This window comes from Esox lucius, chromosome 20 (assembly GCF_011004845.1).
Source record: "Esox lucius isolate fEsoLuc1 chromosome 20, fEsoLuc1.pri, whole genome shotgun sequence".
In the NCBI taxonomy this organism is placed as follows: domain Eukaryota; kingdom Metazoa; phylum Chordata; class Actinopteri; order Esociformes; family Esocidae; genus Esox; species Esox lucius.
The window spans coordinates 40,247,724-40,263,729 of NC_047588.1; the positions used below are offsets into that span (position 1 = coordinate 40,247,724).

At 45.4% G+C, this 16,006-nt stretch overlaps 1 protein-coding gene across 1 annotated transcript in view; it reads left to right on the forward strand.

The window, feature by feature from the left end:
* The first annotated feature begins 3,720 nt into the window (after positions 1–3,720).
* znf804a (zinc finger protein 804A) overlaps positions 3,721–16,006 on the forward strand; it is a 65,060-nt gene continuing 52,774 nt past the window's right edge. Inside the window, exon 1 of the mRNA XM_010899341.5 lies at positions 3,721–4,755. Coding sequence (XP_010897643.2) covers positions 4,645–4,755 — 111 coding nt within the window. The 5' untranslated portion in view covers positions 3,721–4,644. The remainder of the gene's footprint in view (positions 4,756–16,006) is intronic.

Consider the following 16,006-nt stretch of genomic DNA (forward strand, 5'->3'; position numbering starts at 1 on the left):
TAACTTTTATCTTGTATGTTTTTTTGTTTGTATAAATCAAGAGGGGTCAGCTGAGGTGGCTTGGGCATCTGTCTCCATCCCACCGGGAGGAGACCCCGGGGAAGACCTAGGACACGCTGGAGGGACTATGTCTCCCAGCTGGCCTGGGAACGCCTTGGTGTCCCCCCGGAAGAGCTGGAGGAAGTGTCTAGGGAGAGGGAAGTCTGGGCATCCCTGCTTAGACTGCTGCCCCCGCGACCCGGCCCCGGATAAGCGGAAGAAGATGGATGGATGTATGTATGTATGTATGTTTTTTTGTTTGTATAAATCAATATTTGATCATAGAATAAGAAAAATACCTCACTTTATTAACAGTACTAATGTACACAGAACAGGAATGTATCAGAAATGCAGCAATTTGAAGGAATATCCTTTATTTTCACTATATCTCTGCATATAGTAAATTATACTTTTGAAAAATAGGAAGTTCAAACAAAAAACACATTTCCCCAAATTTCAGGGCTGCAACAATAGAAAACAAACATCAGCAAGTATAGTATAATCACTAGCCTCTCTGAATTGTAGGGCCCAATGAGTGGTTCGTGTAACTGCAAACCATCATTGGACAGTGCTGCTCACATTGTGATGTTAGATCCTCTCTGGCCTGGGACGTACATGGTGGCTCTCTATCCAATCATGTTTCTTCCCCTGAGGTGTGTTTTTGCCAGGTTGAATCCAGCTTCATCCACAAAGATTAATTTATGTGCAGTTTGACTGGCTTCCATCTCCATTACCCTCTAAAAAAACTGTAAATCCATAGTTTTACAGTACTTCCCTCTTTGGTTATTGAACAGACGTCTTACCTGGATATCCTGATACCAGAGTTCTTTCACACATTCACCGCTTCTCTCAAAGGGCACAGGGTACAACACTTGGGTCGGTTTTCAGTTGAAACTGCAATCAACTGTGTTTGGATTTACTAAATATTCTAACATAGTTAAAATGTTCTAACAAATATCAAACATTTTCTTTATATTTCAATCTGGTAACTGCAGAAAAGCACAACAGTTGCCATCATTCTGTTTTGAATGTGTTTTGAGAACAGTGTGTAAGCATTTGAGAAAACATGTGCTGTGAATATATTATTTTGTAGGTGGTTGAGTTTGAATGAGAAAAGAGTTCATGGATTTTGGGGGATGTGTTCATTGAATGCATTTTGTGTGAAAGCAATGAGAAACTATTCACAGTTTGGTTCGCATACACTTGCTAACAGTGTGAAGAGTTTTGTTACAGTAACTTCTGTATTGTTCGATGCTTGTAAGCAATTGGGAGAAACTGTAACAGCGTTTAGAAACTGGGTTTAGGTTAAATAGGTTTTAGAGATACATACCCGCCCATATTAGGAATCTGCCCATTCCTGAGAACCAAAATTGTATGCAGCACCACGTGAAGATGTCTGTCACAATGAAGTCACACAGGCAGGGTCGCCAACCAACATCAGACTGGCAGGGTTGCCAACCAACATCAGACTGGCAGGGTTGCCAACCAACATCAGACTGGCAGGGGTGCCAACCAACATCAGACTGGCAGGGGCATCAATGAACATCAGACTGGCAGGGGCACCAACCAACAACAGACTGGCAGGGGTGCCAACTAACATCAGACTGGCTGGGGCATCAACCAACATCAGCAGGGGAATCAACATCAGACTGGCAAGGGCATCAACTAACATCAGACTGGCAGGGGCATCAAACGACATCAGACTGACAGAGGCATCAACTAACATCAGACTGGCAGAGGCATCAACCGACATCAGACTGGCAGGGGCATCAACCAGCATCAGCAGGGGAACCAACATCAGACTGGCAGGGGCACCAAACAACATCAGACTGACAGAGGCATCAACTAACATCAGACTGGCAGGGGCATCAACCGACATCAGACTGGCAGGGGCATCAACCAGCATCAGCAGGGGAACCAACCTCAGACTGGCAAGGGCACCAAACAACATCAGACTGACAGAGGCATCAACTAACATCAGACTGGCAGGGGCATCAACCGACATCAGACTGGCAGGGGCATCTACCAGCATCAGCAGGGGAACCAACATCAGACTGGCAAGGGCACCAAAAGACATCAGACTGACAGAGGCATCAACTAACATCAGACTGACAGGGGCATCAACCAGCATCAGCAGGGGAACCAACATCAGACTGGCAGGGGCACCAAACAACATCAGACTGACAGAGGCATCAACTAACATCAGACTGGCAGGGGCATCAACCGACATCAGACTGGCAGGGGCATCAACCAGCATCAGCAGGGGAACCAACATCAGACTGGCAGGGGCACCAAACAACATCAGACTGGTAGGGGCATCTACCAGCATCAGCAGGGGAACCAACATCAGACTGGCAAGGGCACCAAAAGACATCAGACTGACAGAGGCATCAACTAACATCAGACTGACAGAGGCATCAACCAACATCAGACTGATAAGGGCCTCTGTTTTTCACACTTGTTTTGGTGTTGGTTAATATAACTGTTTGAGAGACGTAATTAAAGCAAGAAGTAGTGTTACTTATATGCATACAACACTTCCAGACTGCATGTTTAAAGTTGTTTAGTGGTCTTGGTAATTTACAAGATCTTGGACCTACTGGTGACTGTGGAAAAAGTAAGAACGATTCTAAAATGGCGCTGCGCTTTCAGCAAGCACACCTAAATAGTGTTGCTTAGTTACCAGTTATTGGTTCCTGTAATGGGACTGGCTCTTCAGCTCCACTTCTGGCTGTGAGGTTGTACTTGACCATATTGAGAGTATCTCAGTCTTGTACAAGCATCATGGAAACCGAATGATTTTTGGTCAAGTCTTAAAACCTTGCATACATAAGCATAGGCTGCCCTGTGTATCACTGTAAAATTGTCTTAAAGTAGCTCAATGTATTTATATGCCGTTCATCAAAGATTTTATATTTTTCTCAATTCCGTTATTTAATTTGAATATTATTTTTCTGCTGTTATCTAAAAGATTAATTACTTTCCCTCCTCTGGACAGATACTTATGAATGTTATATCATTAGCATTGCAAAATTACTTTCACAGAAATTTTAAGAAACCCCAATTGAATTATTCTCAATACCAGGGGGGATTAAAAAGTAGATTCAAAATATTCCAACCAAGTGTTCTGGAAAACTTGGGAATATTTTCAGAGTAATCAGACATTTTCAACTGTAAATAACCTTCCTTTGTTGAACAGGAAACGGGAATGTATTGGATAATCACTATGAAATAACTATACATCGCCGCAGGCTCAAGGTGTGATAAAACCCTAATCGTCCTGCATTGCTTCGGCACAGCCACTCACTATTTTCACCAGGATTGTCTTTTTGTAGTGCATTTCCAACAGATTAACATAATAAAAGATGGATGTTACATCCGTCCTTAGAAACCTTTCCGCGATCCTCAGTGAGCAGCATCAGCCCCCCCGCCAACTTCTCCATGTCTGCTGCTTCAGCTTGTTACAGCCAGATTAGAGAGAGAAAGAGAGAGAGGTGGAGGAGGAGGGGAGAGAGAGAGTGTGCGTATGAGGACAGCGGAGCGCAGAGAGTGAGAGGGAGGGAATTTGCGTTTCTGTGGGTGTGCGTGCGTGTGTGTGTGTGTGTGTGTGTGTGTGTGAGGAGAGCGGAGTGCGAGGCACAGTGAGCGAGGCAGAGATACTGCTGAATACTGGTTGGCTGGGGAACGGGGGCTGACTCAGTGGAACGAGAGAAAGAGAGAGAAAGAGAGAGATAGGGAGGGAGGGAGAGAGAGAGTGAGATAGAGAGGGAGGCGGGGGGAGGCAGGCTGTATGTGACAGAGTCCTCTCTCCTCATCATTAGGCCAGTGTCTCTCTTCCATTGGCTCGGCTTGCTGGACCGTCAAACAGCCAACACACCACAACACCATGCCTGCCTTTGTCACTGAGGCAAGCTCTCACCGCTACCATCACCGCCGCGCATCTCCTCCACTATAACCAGCCCGTGCTCAGACAGACACCCAGAGAGAGAGGAAGAGGGACAGAGGGAGAGGGGACAGGCTCGGCAGAGACAGACGCTGGACCCGCGCTACGGAGCTGCGCGCTGAAGCCGAGGGGCTGCTGGCGTTCTTTCCTGCTGTTGCTGGAGCTCCGTGAAGAGAGGCGCAGGGGAGAGGGAAAGTGCTGCTCAGAGGCTGGGAGAGCTGGGAGAGCTGGGAGATGAAGACAGAGCAACCCGAGCACTGAAAAGATTCGGAGAAAACAGACGTGCTGCCACGTTGCAATGCTCCCGGACTGTTTCCTACACGAGGAAGCACTTGACTGATGGACCGACACCGGTGCTGTGATCGGTGTGTGAAAGGGAAACGGACTTCTGCACAGGTCATCTAGAGCTCAGACTGTTTTAGTGTCTGTCCATGCATGTTTCCACTTAAAAGGACTTTGGAACACTGGTCTGTCGTCCAACTCCTGCAGATCCAAGACTTCACTGTTTTCTTGTCCTGACTGTCTTGGCACATAGTCCCCTGGGGGGTCGGAGTGCACCCGGGCCATTCTGGATGACTTTCAGTACAGACCTGGCGGGTTTGTAGAGGCTCTTGATTCCTGACTTAGATGTCGCCTCGGCAGTTAGTCTGAAAGCACGTGTCATGGCTTGTTATTACATCGTCATCAGCTCCACTCACCTCAGCAACGGACACTTCAGAAACATCAAGGGAGTTTTCCGTGGCCCCCTCAGCAAAAATGGGAACAAGAATTTGGTAAGTAGGCCTATTTGACAGTTTGTCCGGTTTGTCACTTGCCCGTGAGTGTCTCATGCCTGCGTTCTGCCCGGTGGGAGGGAAGCATTACTGAACCTCAATCTAAAAACGAGTTTGTTTGGGGCGAAATGACAAGACCAATCTTTTTGTTCCGATGTTCCATCCAAACTGTGACAGATCAGACCAGAGTGAATGAAATGTCATAGATGGGTGTTCTGACCAGTGACCAAATTCCTAAATTCCTACCAGACGGATGGCGAGAATGCCTCTAATCTCCCCACATGAAGTAATAAGTGATGTCATGGGATTTATTCCATAAACATCCTTTTACCGAAGCTGGGGGTTAATATGATGCAAACTAATCCCTCTGTTTGTCCAACCAGAGACTGGAATTCTGGAATACACACACCAATTCTAAACTCTACAATCGGAACTTGGAATCTGGGACAACACAGTGGGGAATGACGAGGGAGAAGAAGTAGCGTGTGTCTCGAGATGCTGCTGGAGAGATCTCCTAGCTATGAATTATGTAAACACAAGTGTGATCTCTACTGTTTGACATAGAGCTCATCGCCCACACTAGATATTATCAGTGATGCTGCCCTGATTACTCACTGTACACACTCGTCTAATTCAAAAGCAAATAGTTTGAAGGGAGAAGCGGCGCGGCTTTTCAGTGCCTGCGAATATGAATATGCTGCCGATTAAATGTCTTATGCTCCCCTTCAAATCCTCCCTCCCCTCCACATCAGGGAGGGAGAATAGAGCTCTGCTGTCAGCCAACTCTGCCTCTTTAAAGAATCAGAAATGATTCAAGATGAAATATTGAAGCGCTCAATTCTAACGCTGAAGCATGCTGCCACTCCTGCTGGCCTTCCGCATTGGCAGAGATCGGTAAATATTGTGGTTTAGAAATACACTTACAAGACGTGATTGGATCAAAATAAAATGCAGAACCCTCCTGATAAATATTCTTAGTAAAACAGTGTTGTATTTCATTTTCAAGTACCCCCCTTAATCTAAGGGACATTCTCAGTTAGAGAAAAAACAACAACCAAAAATGAAAAAAATAATATTTGCGATCCATTGCTTTAAGTGATGGCCTGCAAGTGGCACTGGATACTAAATAACCAGAAATGCTCAGACAAAACATGTTGCATGTCGGATGTTATGATTCTAATATACTCCACTCCCAGTCACATTTCAATTGGGGCTGTTGAAAAGTATTTAGATAATACAAAACACAGCCCTCTAACGTATCTTGCAGCATACATTTTGTGCGTAATTTAGGACAACCAAATACAAATAACAATTTAACTCAAAGCATTATGCACATCATGTTTAAAACCATAAGCTAGAGCTTTTATTGTCACGGAGAATGAAGCCAGCAAAGCAGCAGCAACAGATTGTTTGACGAAAACAAGAAAGGAAGGAGCTCCTCTCCTCCCCTCTCCTCCTCTCTCCTCCTCTCTCCTCCCCACGTCTCTCCCCTCTGTAACTGGGGCTGGTTTCTTCGGACCATTACCCTGGCTACAACCTCCCCTCGCCGCTATCGCTTCACTCCATCGCTCACTGCCGGGAGACCCGATGTCACCTAAAGTTACGGAGGCCGGGGGCAGAGGAGGTGGTTGATCGGGGTGTTCACTCCTGTCGCTACACGCTCTAACACATAGACGTCCATGCAAACGCACTTAAAGTAAACACACCCCGTCTCCCCCCCGTCTCCCCCCCGTCTCCCTCTCCCCTCTCTCTCTCTCTTCTCCTTCTGTCTCTCGCTCTCCTTTCTCTCTTTCCTTCTCTCTTGTTCCTCTCCTCTCTCCGCCCAACTTTTCTCCCTCCTTCCTCCCTCCCCCGTCTCCCCCGTCTCCCCTGTCTCCCCCGTCTCCAGCCATCTCTCCATCTCTTCCCGCGTCTCCCTCCATCCCACCCACACCATTGCCAATATAGCCCCATGCTCTCCCCTTCCTCCCGTCTCTCTCTCTCTCTCTCTCTGCCTGCCTGCCTGCCTTCCACAGCTGCTGTAAATCAGCTGCTGTGGCTCCAGAGCGTACTCTACAACCATACCCAGGGACACTGCACTGGAATGAATGTAACGCTTTGTAAGAGCCCCGCTTATCCTTCTGTTGGTGCAGAGCCATCTGGCTTCACACCGCACACAGAGAGCGCGCGGCGGAGGGAGCTGATATTTCCGTCCAAAAATGTGCAGCCGTACAACATTTTGTTCTAGCGGCAGGCTTGGAGGGTTCCAGCAATGGCATTGGGGGGGGGGGGGCTTCCTCAGCATTAAGCCTGGCAGGGACCTACAGCAGACGAGGATGGTGGGGGGGCGGGGTGGGTTGTGGGTAGGGGGGCAGGGTGCGATAGACGGGGGGGGTGAGAGAGATGGGGAGGAAGGGAGAGGATGAGAGCGAGGGAGGGTGAGATGGAGAGTGGCAGAGAGAGGCAGGCAGGCATGGCAGGATGGGAGGATGGCTGGGGGGGAGGATGGCTGGGGGGAGGATGGCTGGGGGGGAGGATGGCTGGGGGGAGGATGGCTGGGGGGGTGGAGGGGGGCGGGGTGGCTGGGTGATCCATCCCGTTCTACTGTGGACTCTGTGCCGTAGCCGTGGTAATGGAGAGCCACTCAGAGGGAGCCAGAGAACAGTAATTAGAGGTACTTACTATGTGAGACACCGCTGGATTGCTGTTAAACCCGCCCGCTCAGTAGATCAGCGCGCATCGCAAGGCACAGCGCTGCGGAATAATCACCACTACATTAGATACAAACAACGCCAGATGATTCAGTGAGGGTTCCAGTAGCAGAGGTTGAATTCCTTCCGCCTGGTGTTTTGTTCGTCTTCCGAAGTCTTTGAACGATGATATTGTGATATTCAAATGAGTGCTCATTATTGTGGCTTTGGAGTTAACCTAAATCTCTGCTGAAAAAAAAAAAAATTGCAAAAGGCCAGCTTTGAGCTGGGTCTGCAGCGGCCTGAAAGAAGAGAGTTCATTCACTATTGGCTTCTTGGAGTTACTGTAACTTAAAAATGCACTCCAGGCATTTCTCAGTGTATCATCAGCGACTTATTAGTGATACTCACCCGGTTAATATGAGCCACTGTTCTTTGAATAGTACAGTATGTAATGAAATAATGGGCCATGTCAATCATTTCATATTTTATGTTAATTATTGTATATCTTATAATAATAACAATAATAATAATAATAATAACGGCAACATATATGCTCTTAAAATATACATCTTTATTTTTTAAGCAGTGTCTTTTTAAGCACAGACTAATGTATTTGGTATCATAAAGGGATAATCAATGTTGTCACTTTAAGAGTTATCTTATGTGAATGCTGCTGGAGTGGAATATTATTGAACATGTGAGCGTATAATATATACCTAAATATGTGTCCTTTATAAATCCATGCAAGTTAATGAACAAAGCGTAATAAGATGACATTTAACTCTGAATGAGAAATGAGTCTTGCTCTGAGTTGTCTATCAAACAAAAAGAGACATTATTATTTACTTAACAGGGTGAAATCAATTATTACATTTTTACAAGCACTGGCTTAAATAACAAGATGCCACAGACAAATAGTTATTCCAGCTATTATCAGAGCAATAATCTCTAGGGGAGAGAGTGAGAAAGAGACTGAAAGAGAAAGAAAAAATGTGAAAAAGAGAGAATGAGAGAGTCTCTCTACACTAGGAACCGGAAAAGAGAACAAGACAATGATTCCTCTGGCCTTTTACGACCGCTTGGTTGTTTACCAACAGCATAATGTAAAAGTCAACCTGTAGTCAGATACCAGAACCACAGACTGTTTAGACAGCTGTATTCCTGCTTCACGAGGTGTGACAGAGGTTGGGTGAAAACAATCCTGGCATACAATCAGGTCAGGCACCGTGAACCTGAAACATTACTCCAACACCACACCACTACATTAGAACATTACCACTACATTACCACATTACACCAACTATATACCCCCATGGGAACAGTACCACTACATTACCAGATAACTCCATCACTACACCACTAGATAAGTACAGTATGACTACATTACAACATTACTTCATCAATATATCACTACATTAGCACATATCCACCAGGTTAGAACATTACCACATTACTGCATCACTTTGTAATACCACTAACATTACTCAATCACTAGATGAATTAATCGCATTACTTTATTACTCCCGCACTACATCAGTCCATAACACCACTGCTATATTACTCTATCAGTAGATTATTTAATCACTTCATTATTTTGTTATTCTGTTATCACATTACTTCATAACTTAAGTACTGTCAATATTTACTTCATCATTTCATTATTGTATTACTCATTGCTCTTTACTCCATCACTACATTATTTAATTCATTTAATACAGTATTACTTCATCACTACATTATTTTATCAAAGACAACATACCAAATGTTGAAACTGAGATATTCTATTGTTTTTGGAAAAAAGATGTGCTCATTTCGAATGTGATGCCAGCAACAGGTGGCGAAAGATTTGTGACAGGGGCATGTTTACTACTGTGTTGCATCACCTCTTCTTTTAACTACTCTGCAGGTGCTCATCAGTTTGGGGTCTCCTTGTCCTATTTTCCATTTCATAATGCGTCAAATGTTTTCAATGGGGGACAGTTCTGGACTGCAGGCAGACCAGTTTAGCACCTGGACTGTTTTACTACAGAGCCATGTTGTTGTAATACGTGCTGAATGTGGTTTGGCACTGTCCTGCTGAAGTAAGCAAGGCCTTCCCTGAAAAAGACGTTGTCTGGATGGCAACATATGTTGCTCCAAAACCTGTTTATATTGTTCAGTGTTAATGGTTTCTTCACAGATGCGCAAGTCACCCATGCCACGTGCACTAATGCACCCCCATACTATCACGGATGCTCGCTTTTGAACTGTGTGCTAAAAACAAGCCAGATGGTTTCTCTCCTCTTTAGTCCAGAGGACATGGCGTTTCCAAAAAAGTATCTTTTTTTTTTTTTTTTCAGACCACGGGACAGTTTTCCACTTTGCCTCAGTCCATCTAAAATGAGCTTGTGCCCAGAAAAGGCACTGGCGTTTCTGGATGTTGTTTATGTATGGATTTTTATTGGTATGGTAGAGTTTTAACTTGCATTTGTGGATGCTGTGACATGCTGTGTTCACAGACAATAGTTTTTGGATGTGTTCCTGAGCCCATGCAGTGATGTCCTCTATAGAATTGTGTCTGTTTTTAATGCAGTGCTGACTGAGGGCCCTAAGATCACAGCCATCCAATATAGGTTTTCGCCTTTGTCCTGTGTGTTGAGAGACGACTCCAGATTTTAATAATATTGTGTACCATAGACGATGAGTTCCCCAAACTCTACAATATTATGTTTTGATGCATTATTTCTTTTGAGTGGTGAACACCTCCACATCCTCAATTCTGACAGATCCATCCTCTCTGGAATGATCTTTTAATACCCAATCATGTGACCTGTTGCCAATCGACCAAATTAGTTGTGTGATATTCCACCAGGTTTCATTTTTTAACATTACACAAGTTTTCCAGTCTCTGTCCTAACCTTTTTGAAACATGTTGTTGGCATCAAATTCAAAACGAGCATGTATTTTCCAAGAAACAAGAACAATTTCAACATTTGATTTGTTGTCTTGGCACCATTTTCTACTGAATATGGGGAGTAAATGATTTGCACATCATTGCAATCTGTTTTTCTTTACATTTCACACAGCGTCCCAACTTTTGAGAAAATGGGCTGCATTAATGCCCACATGATGTTTCCCTGTATGGTCACCACTGTAGCTTGACAGTTAAATCTGAAGCGTGTGAATCTGTGCAGCTGATGGCAGGGGCGTTAGACTGTGTTGCCAGTGTTAACGGCTGTGAAGTACAGAGAGAGAGAAACCTCTGAAGAAATCTTCCCTGGAGATGTAGGCTTTGTTCACAAGACGGCAGCGACGCTGCAATGATCTCAAAGTGTTATGAGAGACATTTGATTTCGGTCCAAAACGGCAGCTCTACAGCTTACAAACGGAAAAGTGAAACAGTTGGACTTCTTTTAGATCAGCCGTGGCTTAATGAATGGTTGTCCTTAAAAGAGACAGAGAACAGAGACAATCGTCTCATCCTTTTCTTATTTCCAATCTCAACACTTTCAGAAATAAACAGTTTCAAAAGGTTTTTTCATCTGTTTAACAAAGGGGTTCTACTTCAAAACAAACTTGGAGCCTAAAAGGTTCCACCTGGGAACAAATATGTTATACTACAATTTGTATAGGGTTTTACAAGTAACAAGCAATCTTATCCAAACTGATGTTATATAGTGTATAGATTTGAATTCCAAACAGTTGGCCAGATAAGGGGCCCTTACCGCTGATGGCTTTACAGAGGATACCCTTTCTTTTCATACCACAGTCCTCTTTGCAGCACTCATTACGCTGAATTTGTGCAACACACATTTGACAGTAGCATGATTTACTGACCTGTGCTGTGGAGAATAGAAACTAATTTGGCTTAAAATCACTATAGTGGTCTACCCTCCACACATAAATATCTTGTCCCCTGATGCTGGGCTTACAATGTTTAATCGGTTTAATCACTTTGATGTTCAATAGTTTTCCATTTAAAGTCTTACAGTGTTCATGTTGAAAGGTAAATGGAGAATTTGACAGATGACACAAGCTTTCTCAATTACCTCAAGCACCTCAAGCATCGTCGCAATATCTCTGGCAGTTTATTACCCCTTAACCCAGCACGCCGTAGCAGGTGATAAAAACGAAAGCCTCGCCGGAGTCCCCGCTCCCCACCTCATTTTTTTCCGGGGGGAAAGAAAGCTAGGTTGAAGATACTGTATCCCTGAAAACCGGAAAACCTCTGTATGCTTCCGGCGCTGCTAAGGCTAATTCCCCCCCCCAATCCAAATGCACTGAAGCAAATGGAACAACAGAAAAACGATTCAAGCAATAAAAAGACTCTGTTGCCCTGATGAACATAATGATCCTGTTTGAACGAAATTGCAGCCTCATACGGCACTTCATTTATACCCTCCCGCTGTCCCCATGCAAAGACTGAACAGTGGTGTGTGTGTGAGAGGTCTTTTTTTTCTTTCTCTCTCACTGTCTCTCTGTGGCCCTTTCTCTCTGTTGTGAATATGCATATGTCAGGGGGGTTATTAACATTGCCTGATCGATTTCCTTTCTGAGTTATTTGGCCAGCTGACGTTGTGGAGTGGCTGCCAGTTCACAGTGTGAGATGTGTGTATCTGGGTTGGTGAGATGTGTGTATCTGGGTTTGTGAGATTTGTGTATCAGGGTTTGTGAGATGTGTGTATCTGGGTTTGTGAGATTTGTGTATCAGGGTTTGTGAGATGTGTGTATCTGGGTTTGTGAGATGAGTTTATCAGGGTTTGTGAGACGTGTGTATCAGGGTTTGTGAGATGTGTGTATCTGGGTTTGTGAGATTAGTTTATCTGGGTGTGTAAGATGTGTGCATGTGAGATATGTGAGATGTGTGTAGCTGGCTGTGTGAGATGCGTGTTTGTGCGCATGCATGTTCCTGCTGAGAAAGAGTTGTGATCATCCATTACTAAAGAGATCTGCATGTCCTACCACAACACTAAACATAAATGCTCCTTATTTTCCACAGAGGATTCATCCTCAAAAGGTGTTCAGTTAAGGTTTAACAACACAAGTGGATGGGCATCTCTGCATTTCTGTCAACCCATCAATCAAATGCATTTTTGAGCAATCCTCCTCCATTCCTTTGTTTGCTAAAACGTGAAACTCTTGCTCAGTCTTATATATCCTTCAGTTGTTTTGTGTGGTGTTTTGCTGAATGTATTGGGCCACTAGAGATTTCTCACAAAAAGGCATGTTAGGCAGGTCTTAGGTGTGGCAGATGTGGGGTTTGGCAGTTCTTGGATGGGGCAGGTCTTGGTTGTGTCAGGTCTAGGTTGTGACTAGTCTCGTGAGGCCACACCTCCAACCTCAACCTCACCTCCAACCTCATCCTTGGAGGTCTGGAAACTTGCCTATTAAAACATGTGATGCTGATTCTAGGTGGCAAGATTTCTATTGGATGTCAGTTTTCAAATAAACCTGCACTCACAGGCTTGTTGAAGGCGGGCTTAGGGTGATCTCACTATTTATTTGAACTGGATAGAACAAGTTTTCAGTTCCTACCTAGGATGCAACATATCAGAAAATAAGCAAATATGGAGGAAATATATTCATAATATCGAGTCAATAAAGCCGTTACAACTTCCCGGCTAAAATGCTGTTCTGAAAAAAAAGGGATGTTTTGGTGTGCCTTCCCAAAGGCTATGGTTAACGTTTCATTGATCAAGCATGGACGACAGTCTGCGATGTATTGAAAGTGAAAACGGACAGGTCAGTGATACTAGTGGTTACTCCTCTGATTTCAATAATCCAGGATCAGGTTCATGTTCTGAACGCAAAAGGTATCGCAGCAGCATACGCAGGTCAAAAGGTTCACCACAAACAGCAAATACATCCACAGATTCTGATGGGGTTTTATTTAGAAATGTTGCTGCCATCTTCACTTAGCTAGCTACTGTTGCACTGAAGGCATTATTCTTGTGATCACCTATATAAGCCCCTCCCAAGAAGTGCATTTGACTGGGTTCATGTGTTTTGAGGTGTTAGCCCAGGCAATTAATTTGATTGGGTTAACGTGTTTTGAGGCCTGGTTTAAGAGCCTAGGTTGCGACAGGTCATGGATGTGACAAGTCTTGGATGTGACATGTTGTGGATGTGACAAGTCATGGATGTGACAAGTCTTGGTTGTGACATGTCGTGGATGTGACAAGCCTTGGTTGTGACATATCGTGGATGTGACATGTCGTGCAAGAGACAGGTCTTGGCAGAGGCAGGTCATGTCTGTGAATGGTCTTGGTAGTGTCAGGTCTAGGATGTTGCAGGTTTTGAATGTAGCACCATGTTTTACAAAATGACCCCCGTGCTCCTTATTTAATATATATATATCCCTGATTGAAAGACTCTGAGAAAGCGTCAGTGGCTCTGTGGTTAGGGAGTTTGGCTTGTAACAGGAAGGTGCCCTGGTTGAATCCTGACTGGGCCAATTGTTGTTGTGTCCCAGGGCAAGGCCCTTTACCCTATTTTGCTCCTGGGAAAAATGTCCTTTTAGAGGGTCATTTTTGCCACATCCAAGAACTTTATTCCTGTAGAGGAAAGAGAAAGATGTCTCTGTGTTCTGTTTGTTGTAAGGTGCCATTTCGTTAACCAACAAGTACAAGCTAAAACAGAGAGAGCAGTGTATCCCCCTTCCCAAACCTCCTGCTGCGCATCTAAACCTTGGATCACGACAGGGACTGGGTCGGGAGATGTCAGGGACTGGGTCAGGTGATGTCTGGGACTGGGTCAAAGAATGTCGGAGACTGGGTCGGGAGATGTCAGGGACTGGGTCGGGAGATGTCGGGGACTGGGTCGGGAGATGTCGGGGACTGGGTCGGGAGATGTCGGAGACTGGGTCGGGAGATGTCAGGGACTGGGTCGGGAGATGTCGGAGACTGGGTCGGGAGATGTCAGGGACTGGGTCGGGAGATGTCGGAGACTGGGTCGGGAGATGTCGGAGACTGGGTCGGGAGATGTCAGGGACTGGGTCGGGAGATGTCAGGGACTGGGTCGGGAGATGTCGGAGACTGGGTCGGGAGATGTCAGGGACTAGGTCGGGAGATGTCGGGGACTGGGTCAGGAGATGTCAGGGACTGGGTCGGGAGATGTCGGAGACTGGGTCGGGAGATGTCGGAGACTGGGTCGAGAGATGTCAGGGACTGGGTCGGGAGATGTCAGGGACTGGGTCGGGAGATGTCAGGGACTGGGTCGGGAGATGTCAGGGACTGGGTGTGGTCACGTTTAGACAAGATGACACCACTTTTTTAAAACAGAGTGTTTGACAATGTGCCTGACAATTTTAGTGGGGTGATCAGCTGACCAAAGTGCTCATTTAACTGTGTTTGATAAACTGGCCTCTGTAACATGTGGTTGTTTGACCCAAGGCAGTTCAGAATCATACGTATTGATGAGTAAAAGTCACGTTTGGTTTTCCTCCTATGCAGGTTTTTGTGATTTTCTGGAAGCAACTTTGTTGAATTAGAGTTTACTCCACGGTGGTCGGCCTTTTAGGAAATACACATTGGATCTCCCCTCTATCAACGTAGACCTCCCTCAATGTGTTATGTGTAGTTATGTTATGTCTAGAGATGTTATGTTATGTCTAGAGATGTTATGTTAGGTCTAGAGATGTTATATCCACTGATGGGTGCAAAACATCTACACGGAATTGTTCCCTCGTCGACGATCAGCAGAATGCTAGCGTCATCGCCCCTCTGTTCGGGGACAGGTGTTGACTAATTGGTGTGACAGTCTTGATTAATCTACCAAGCCCTCTGAGTGTTCTAGCTCAGCTGAGCTTACCGCACAGGTGTGAAAGTAACGCTGCAGATATTTACTTGTAGCAGTTCGACAGACAACTCTGCATTATTAACAACAATGTATGGGCCTCGCGGTACACATAGTTTTAGAACAGTTAGTTGCCCCGTCCACCCACTCAGTACAAATATGTTTTTCGGTGGAGGGCGACTGTGTCTCTGTTTGTCTGTGTGTGTGTGTGTGCGCATGCGGTTTCAGTTTAATATGCATGGCTTGCCATGTCAGCTGCTGTTCATAAACGGTTGAGTCATTTGAATAACCCACATGGTGTTGCTCACAGAGCGACACACCGCCTGCGGCCGAGCATTCCCAGGGTTCTCGGTGGTCCAAGATCCAAGCCGGCCACCTTCTGTTGCTGTGTCTGTCTTATACACCCACAGCTGGAAGGAAGGTGTGCGTGTGTGTGGTTGGGCGGGGTCCCTCGATCCATTCCTTCATCCTTCTACACACAAAGAGTGTGTGTGTGTGTGTGTATGTGAGTAGGGGGCTCCATCCCTTCCTCGCTGCACAAAGATGCGAGGGAGAAGATTCCAGATCCCTGTAAATGTGCAAATCCACTATAGCTTCAATGGTGGTGAGATGGTGTGTGGTTCATACAGTGGGAGGGCCTGAAAGCCTCTGGCTGGCCCAGGAATGAGACAACCCCCCTGAGTCTGTCCTGGGCCAACCTATGCCAGATTCCCAAATGGCTCCCTACTCCATATTGGCCCTGGTCAGGCACAGGGCACTGTCTAGGGAACCTGAGACAATGTGATCTGAGACATTGTTTACCCTTC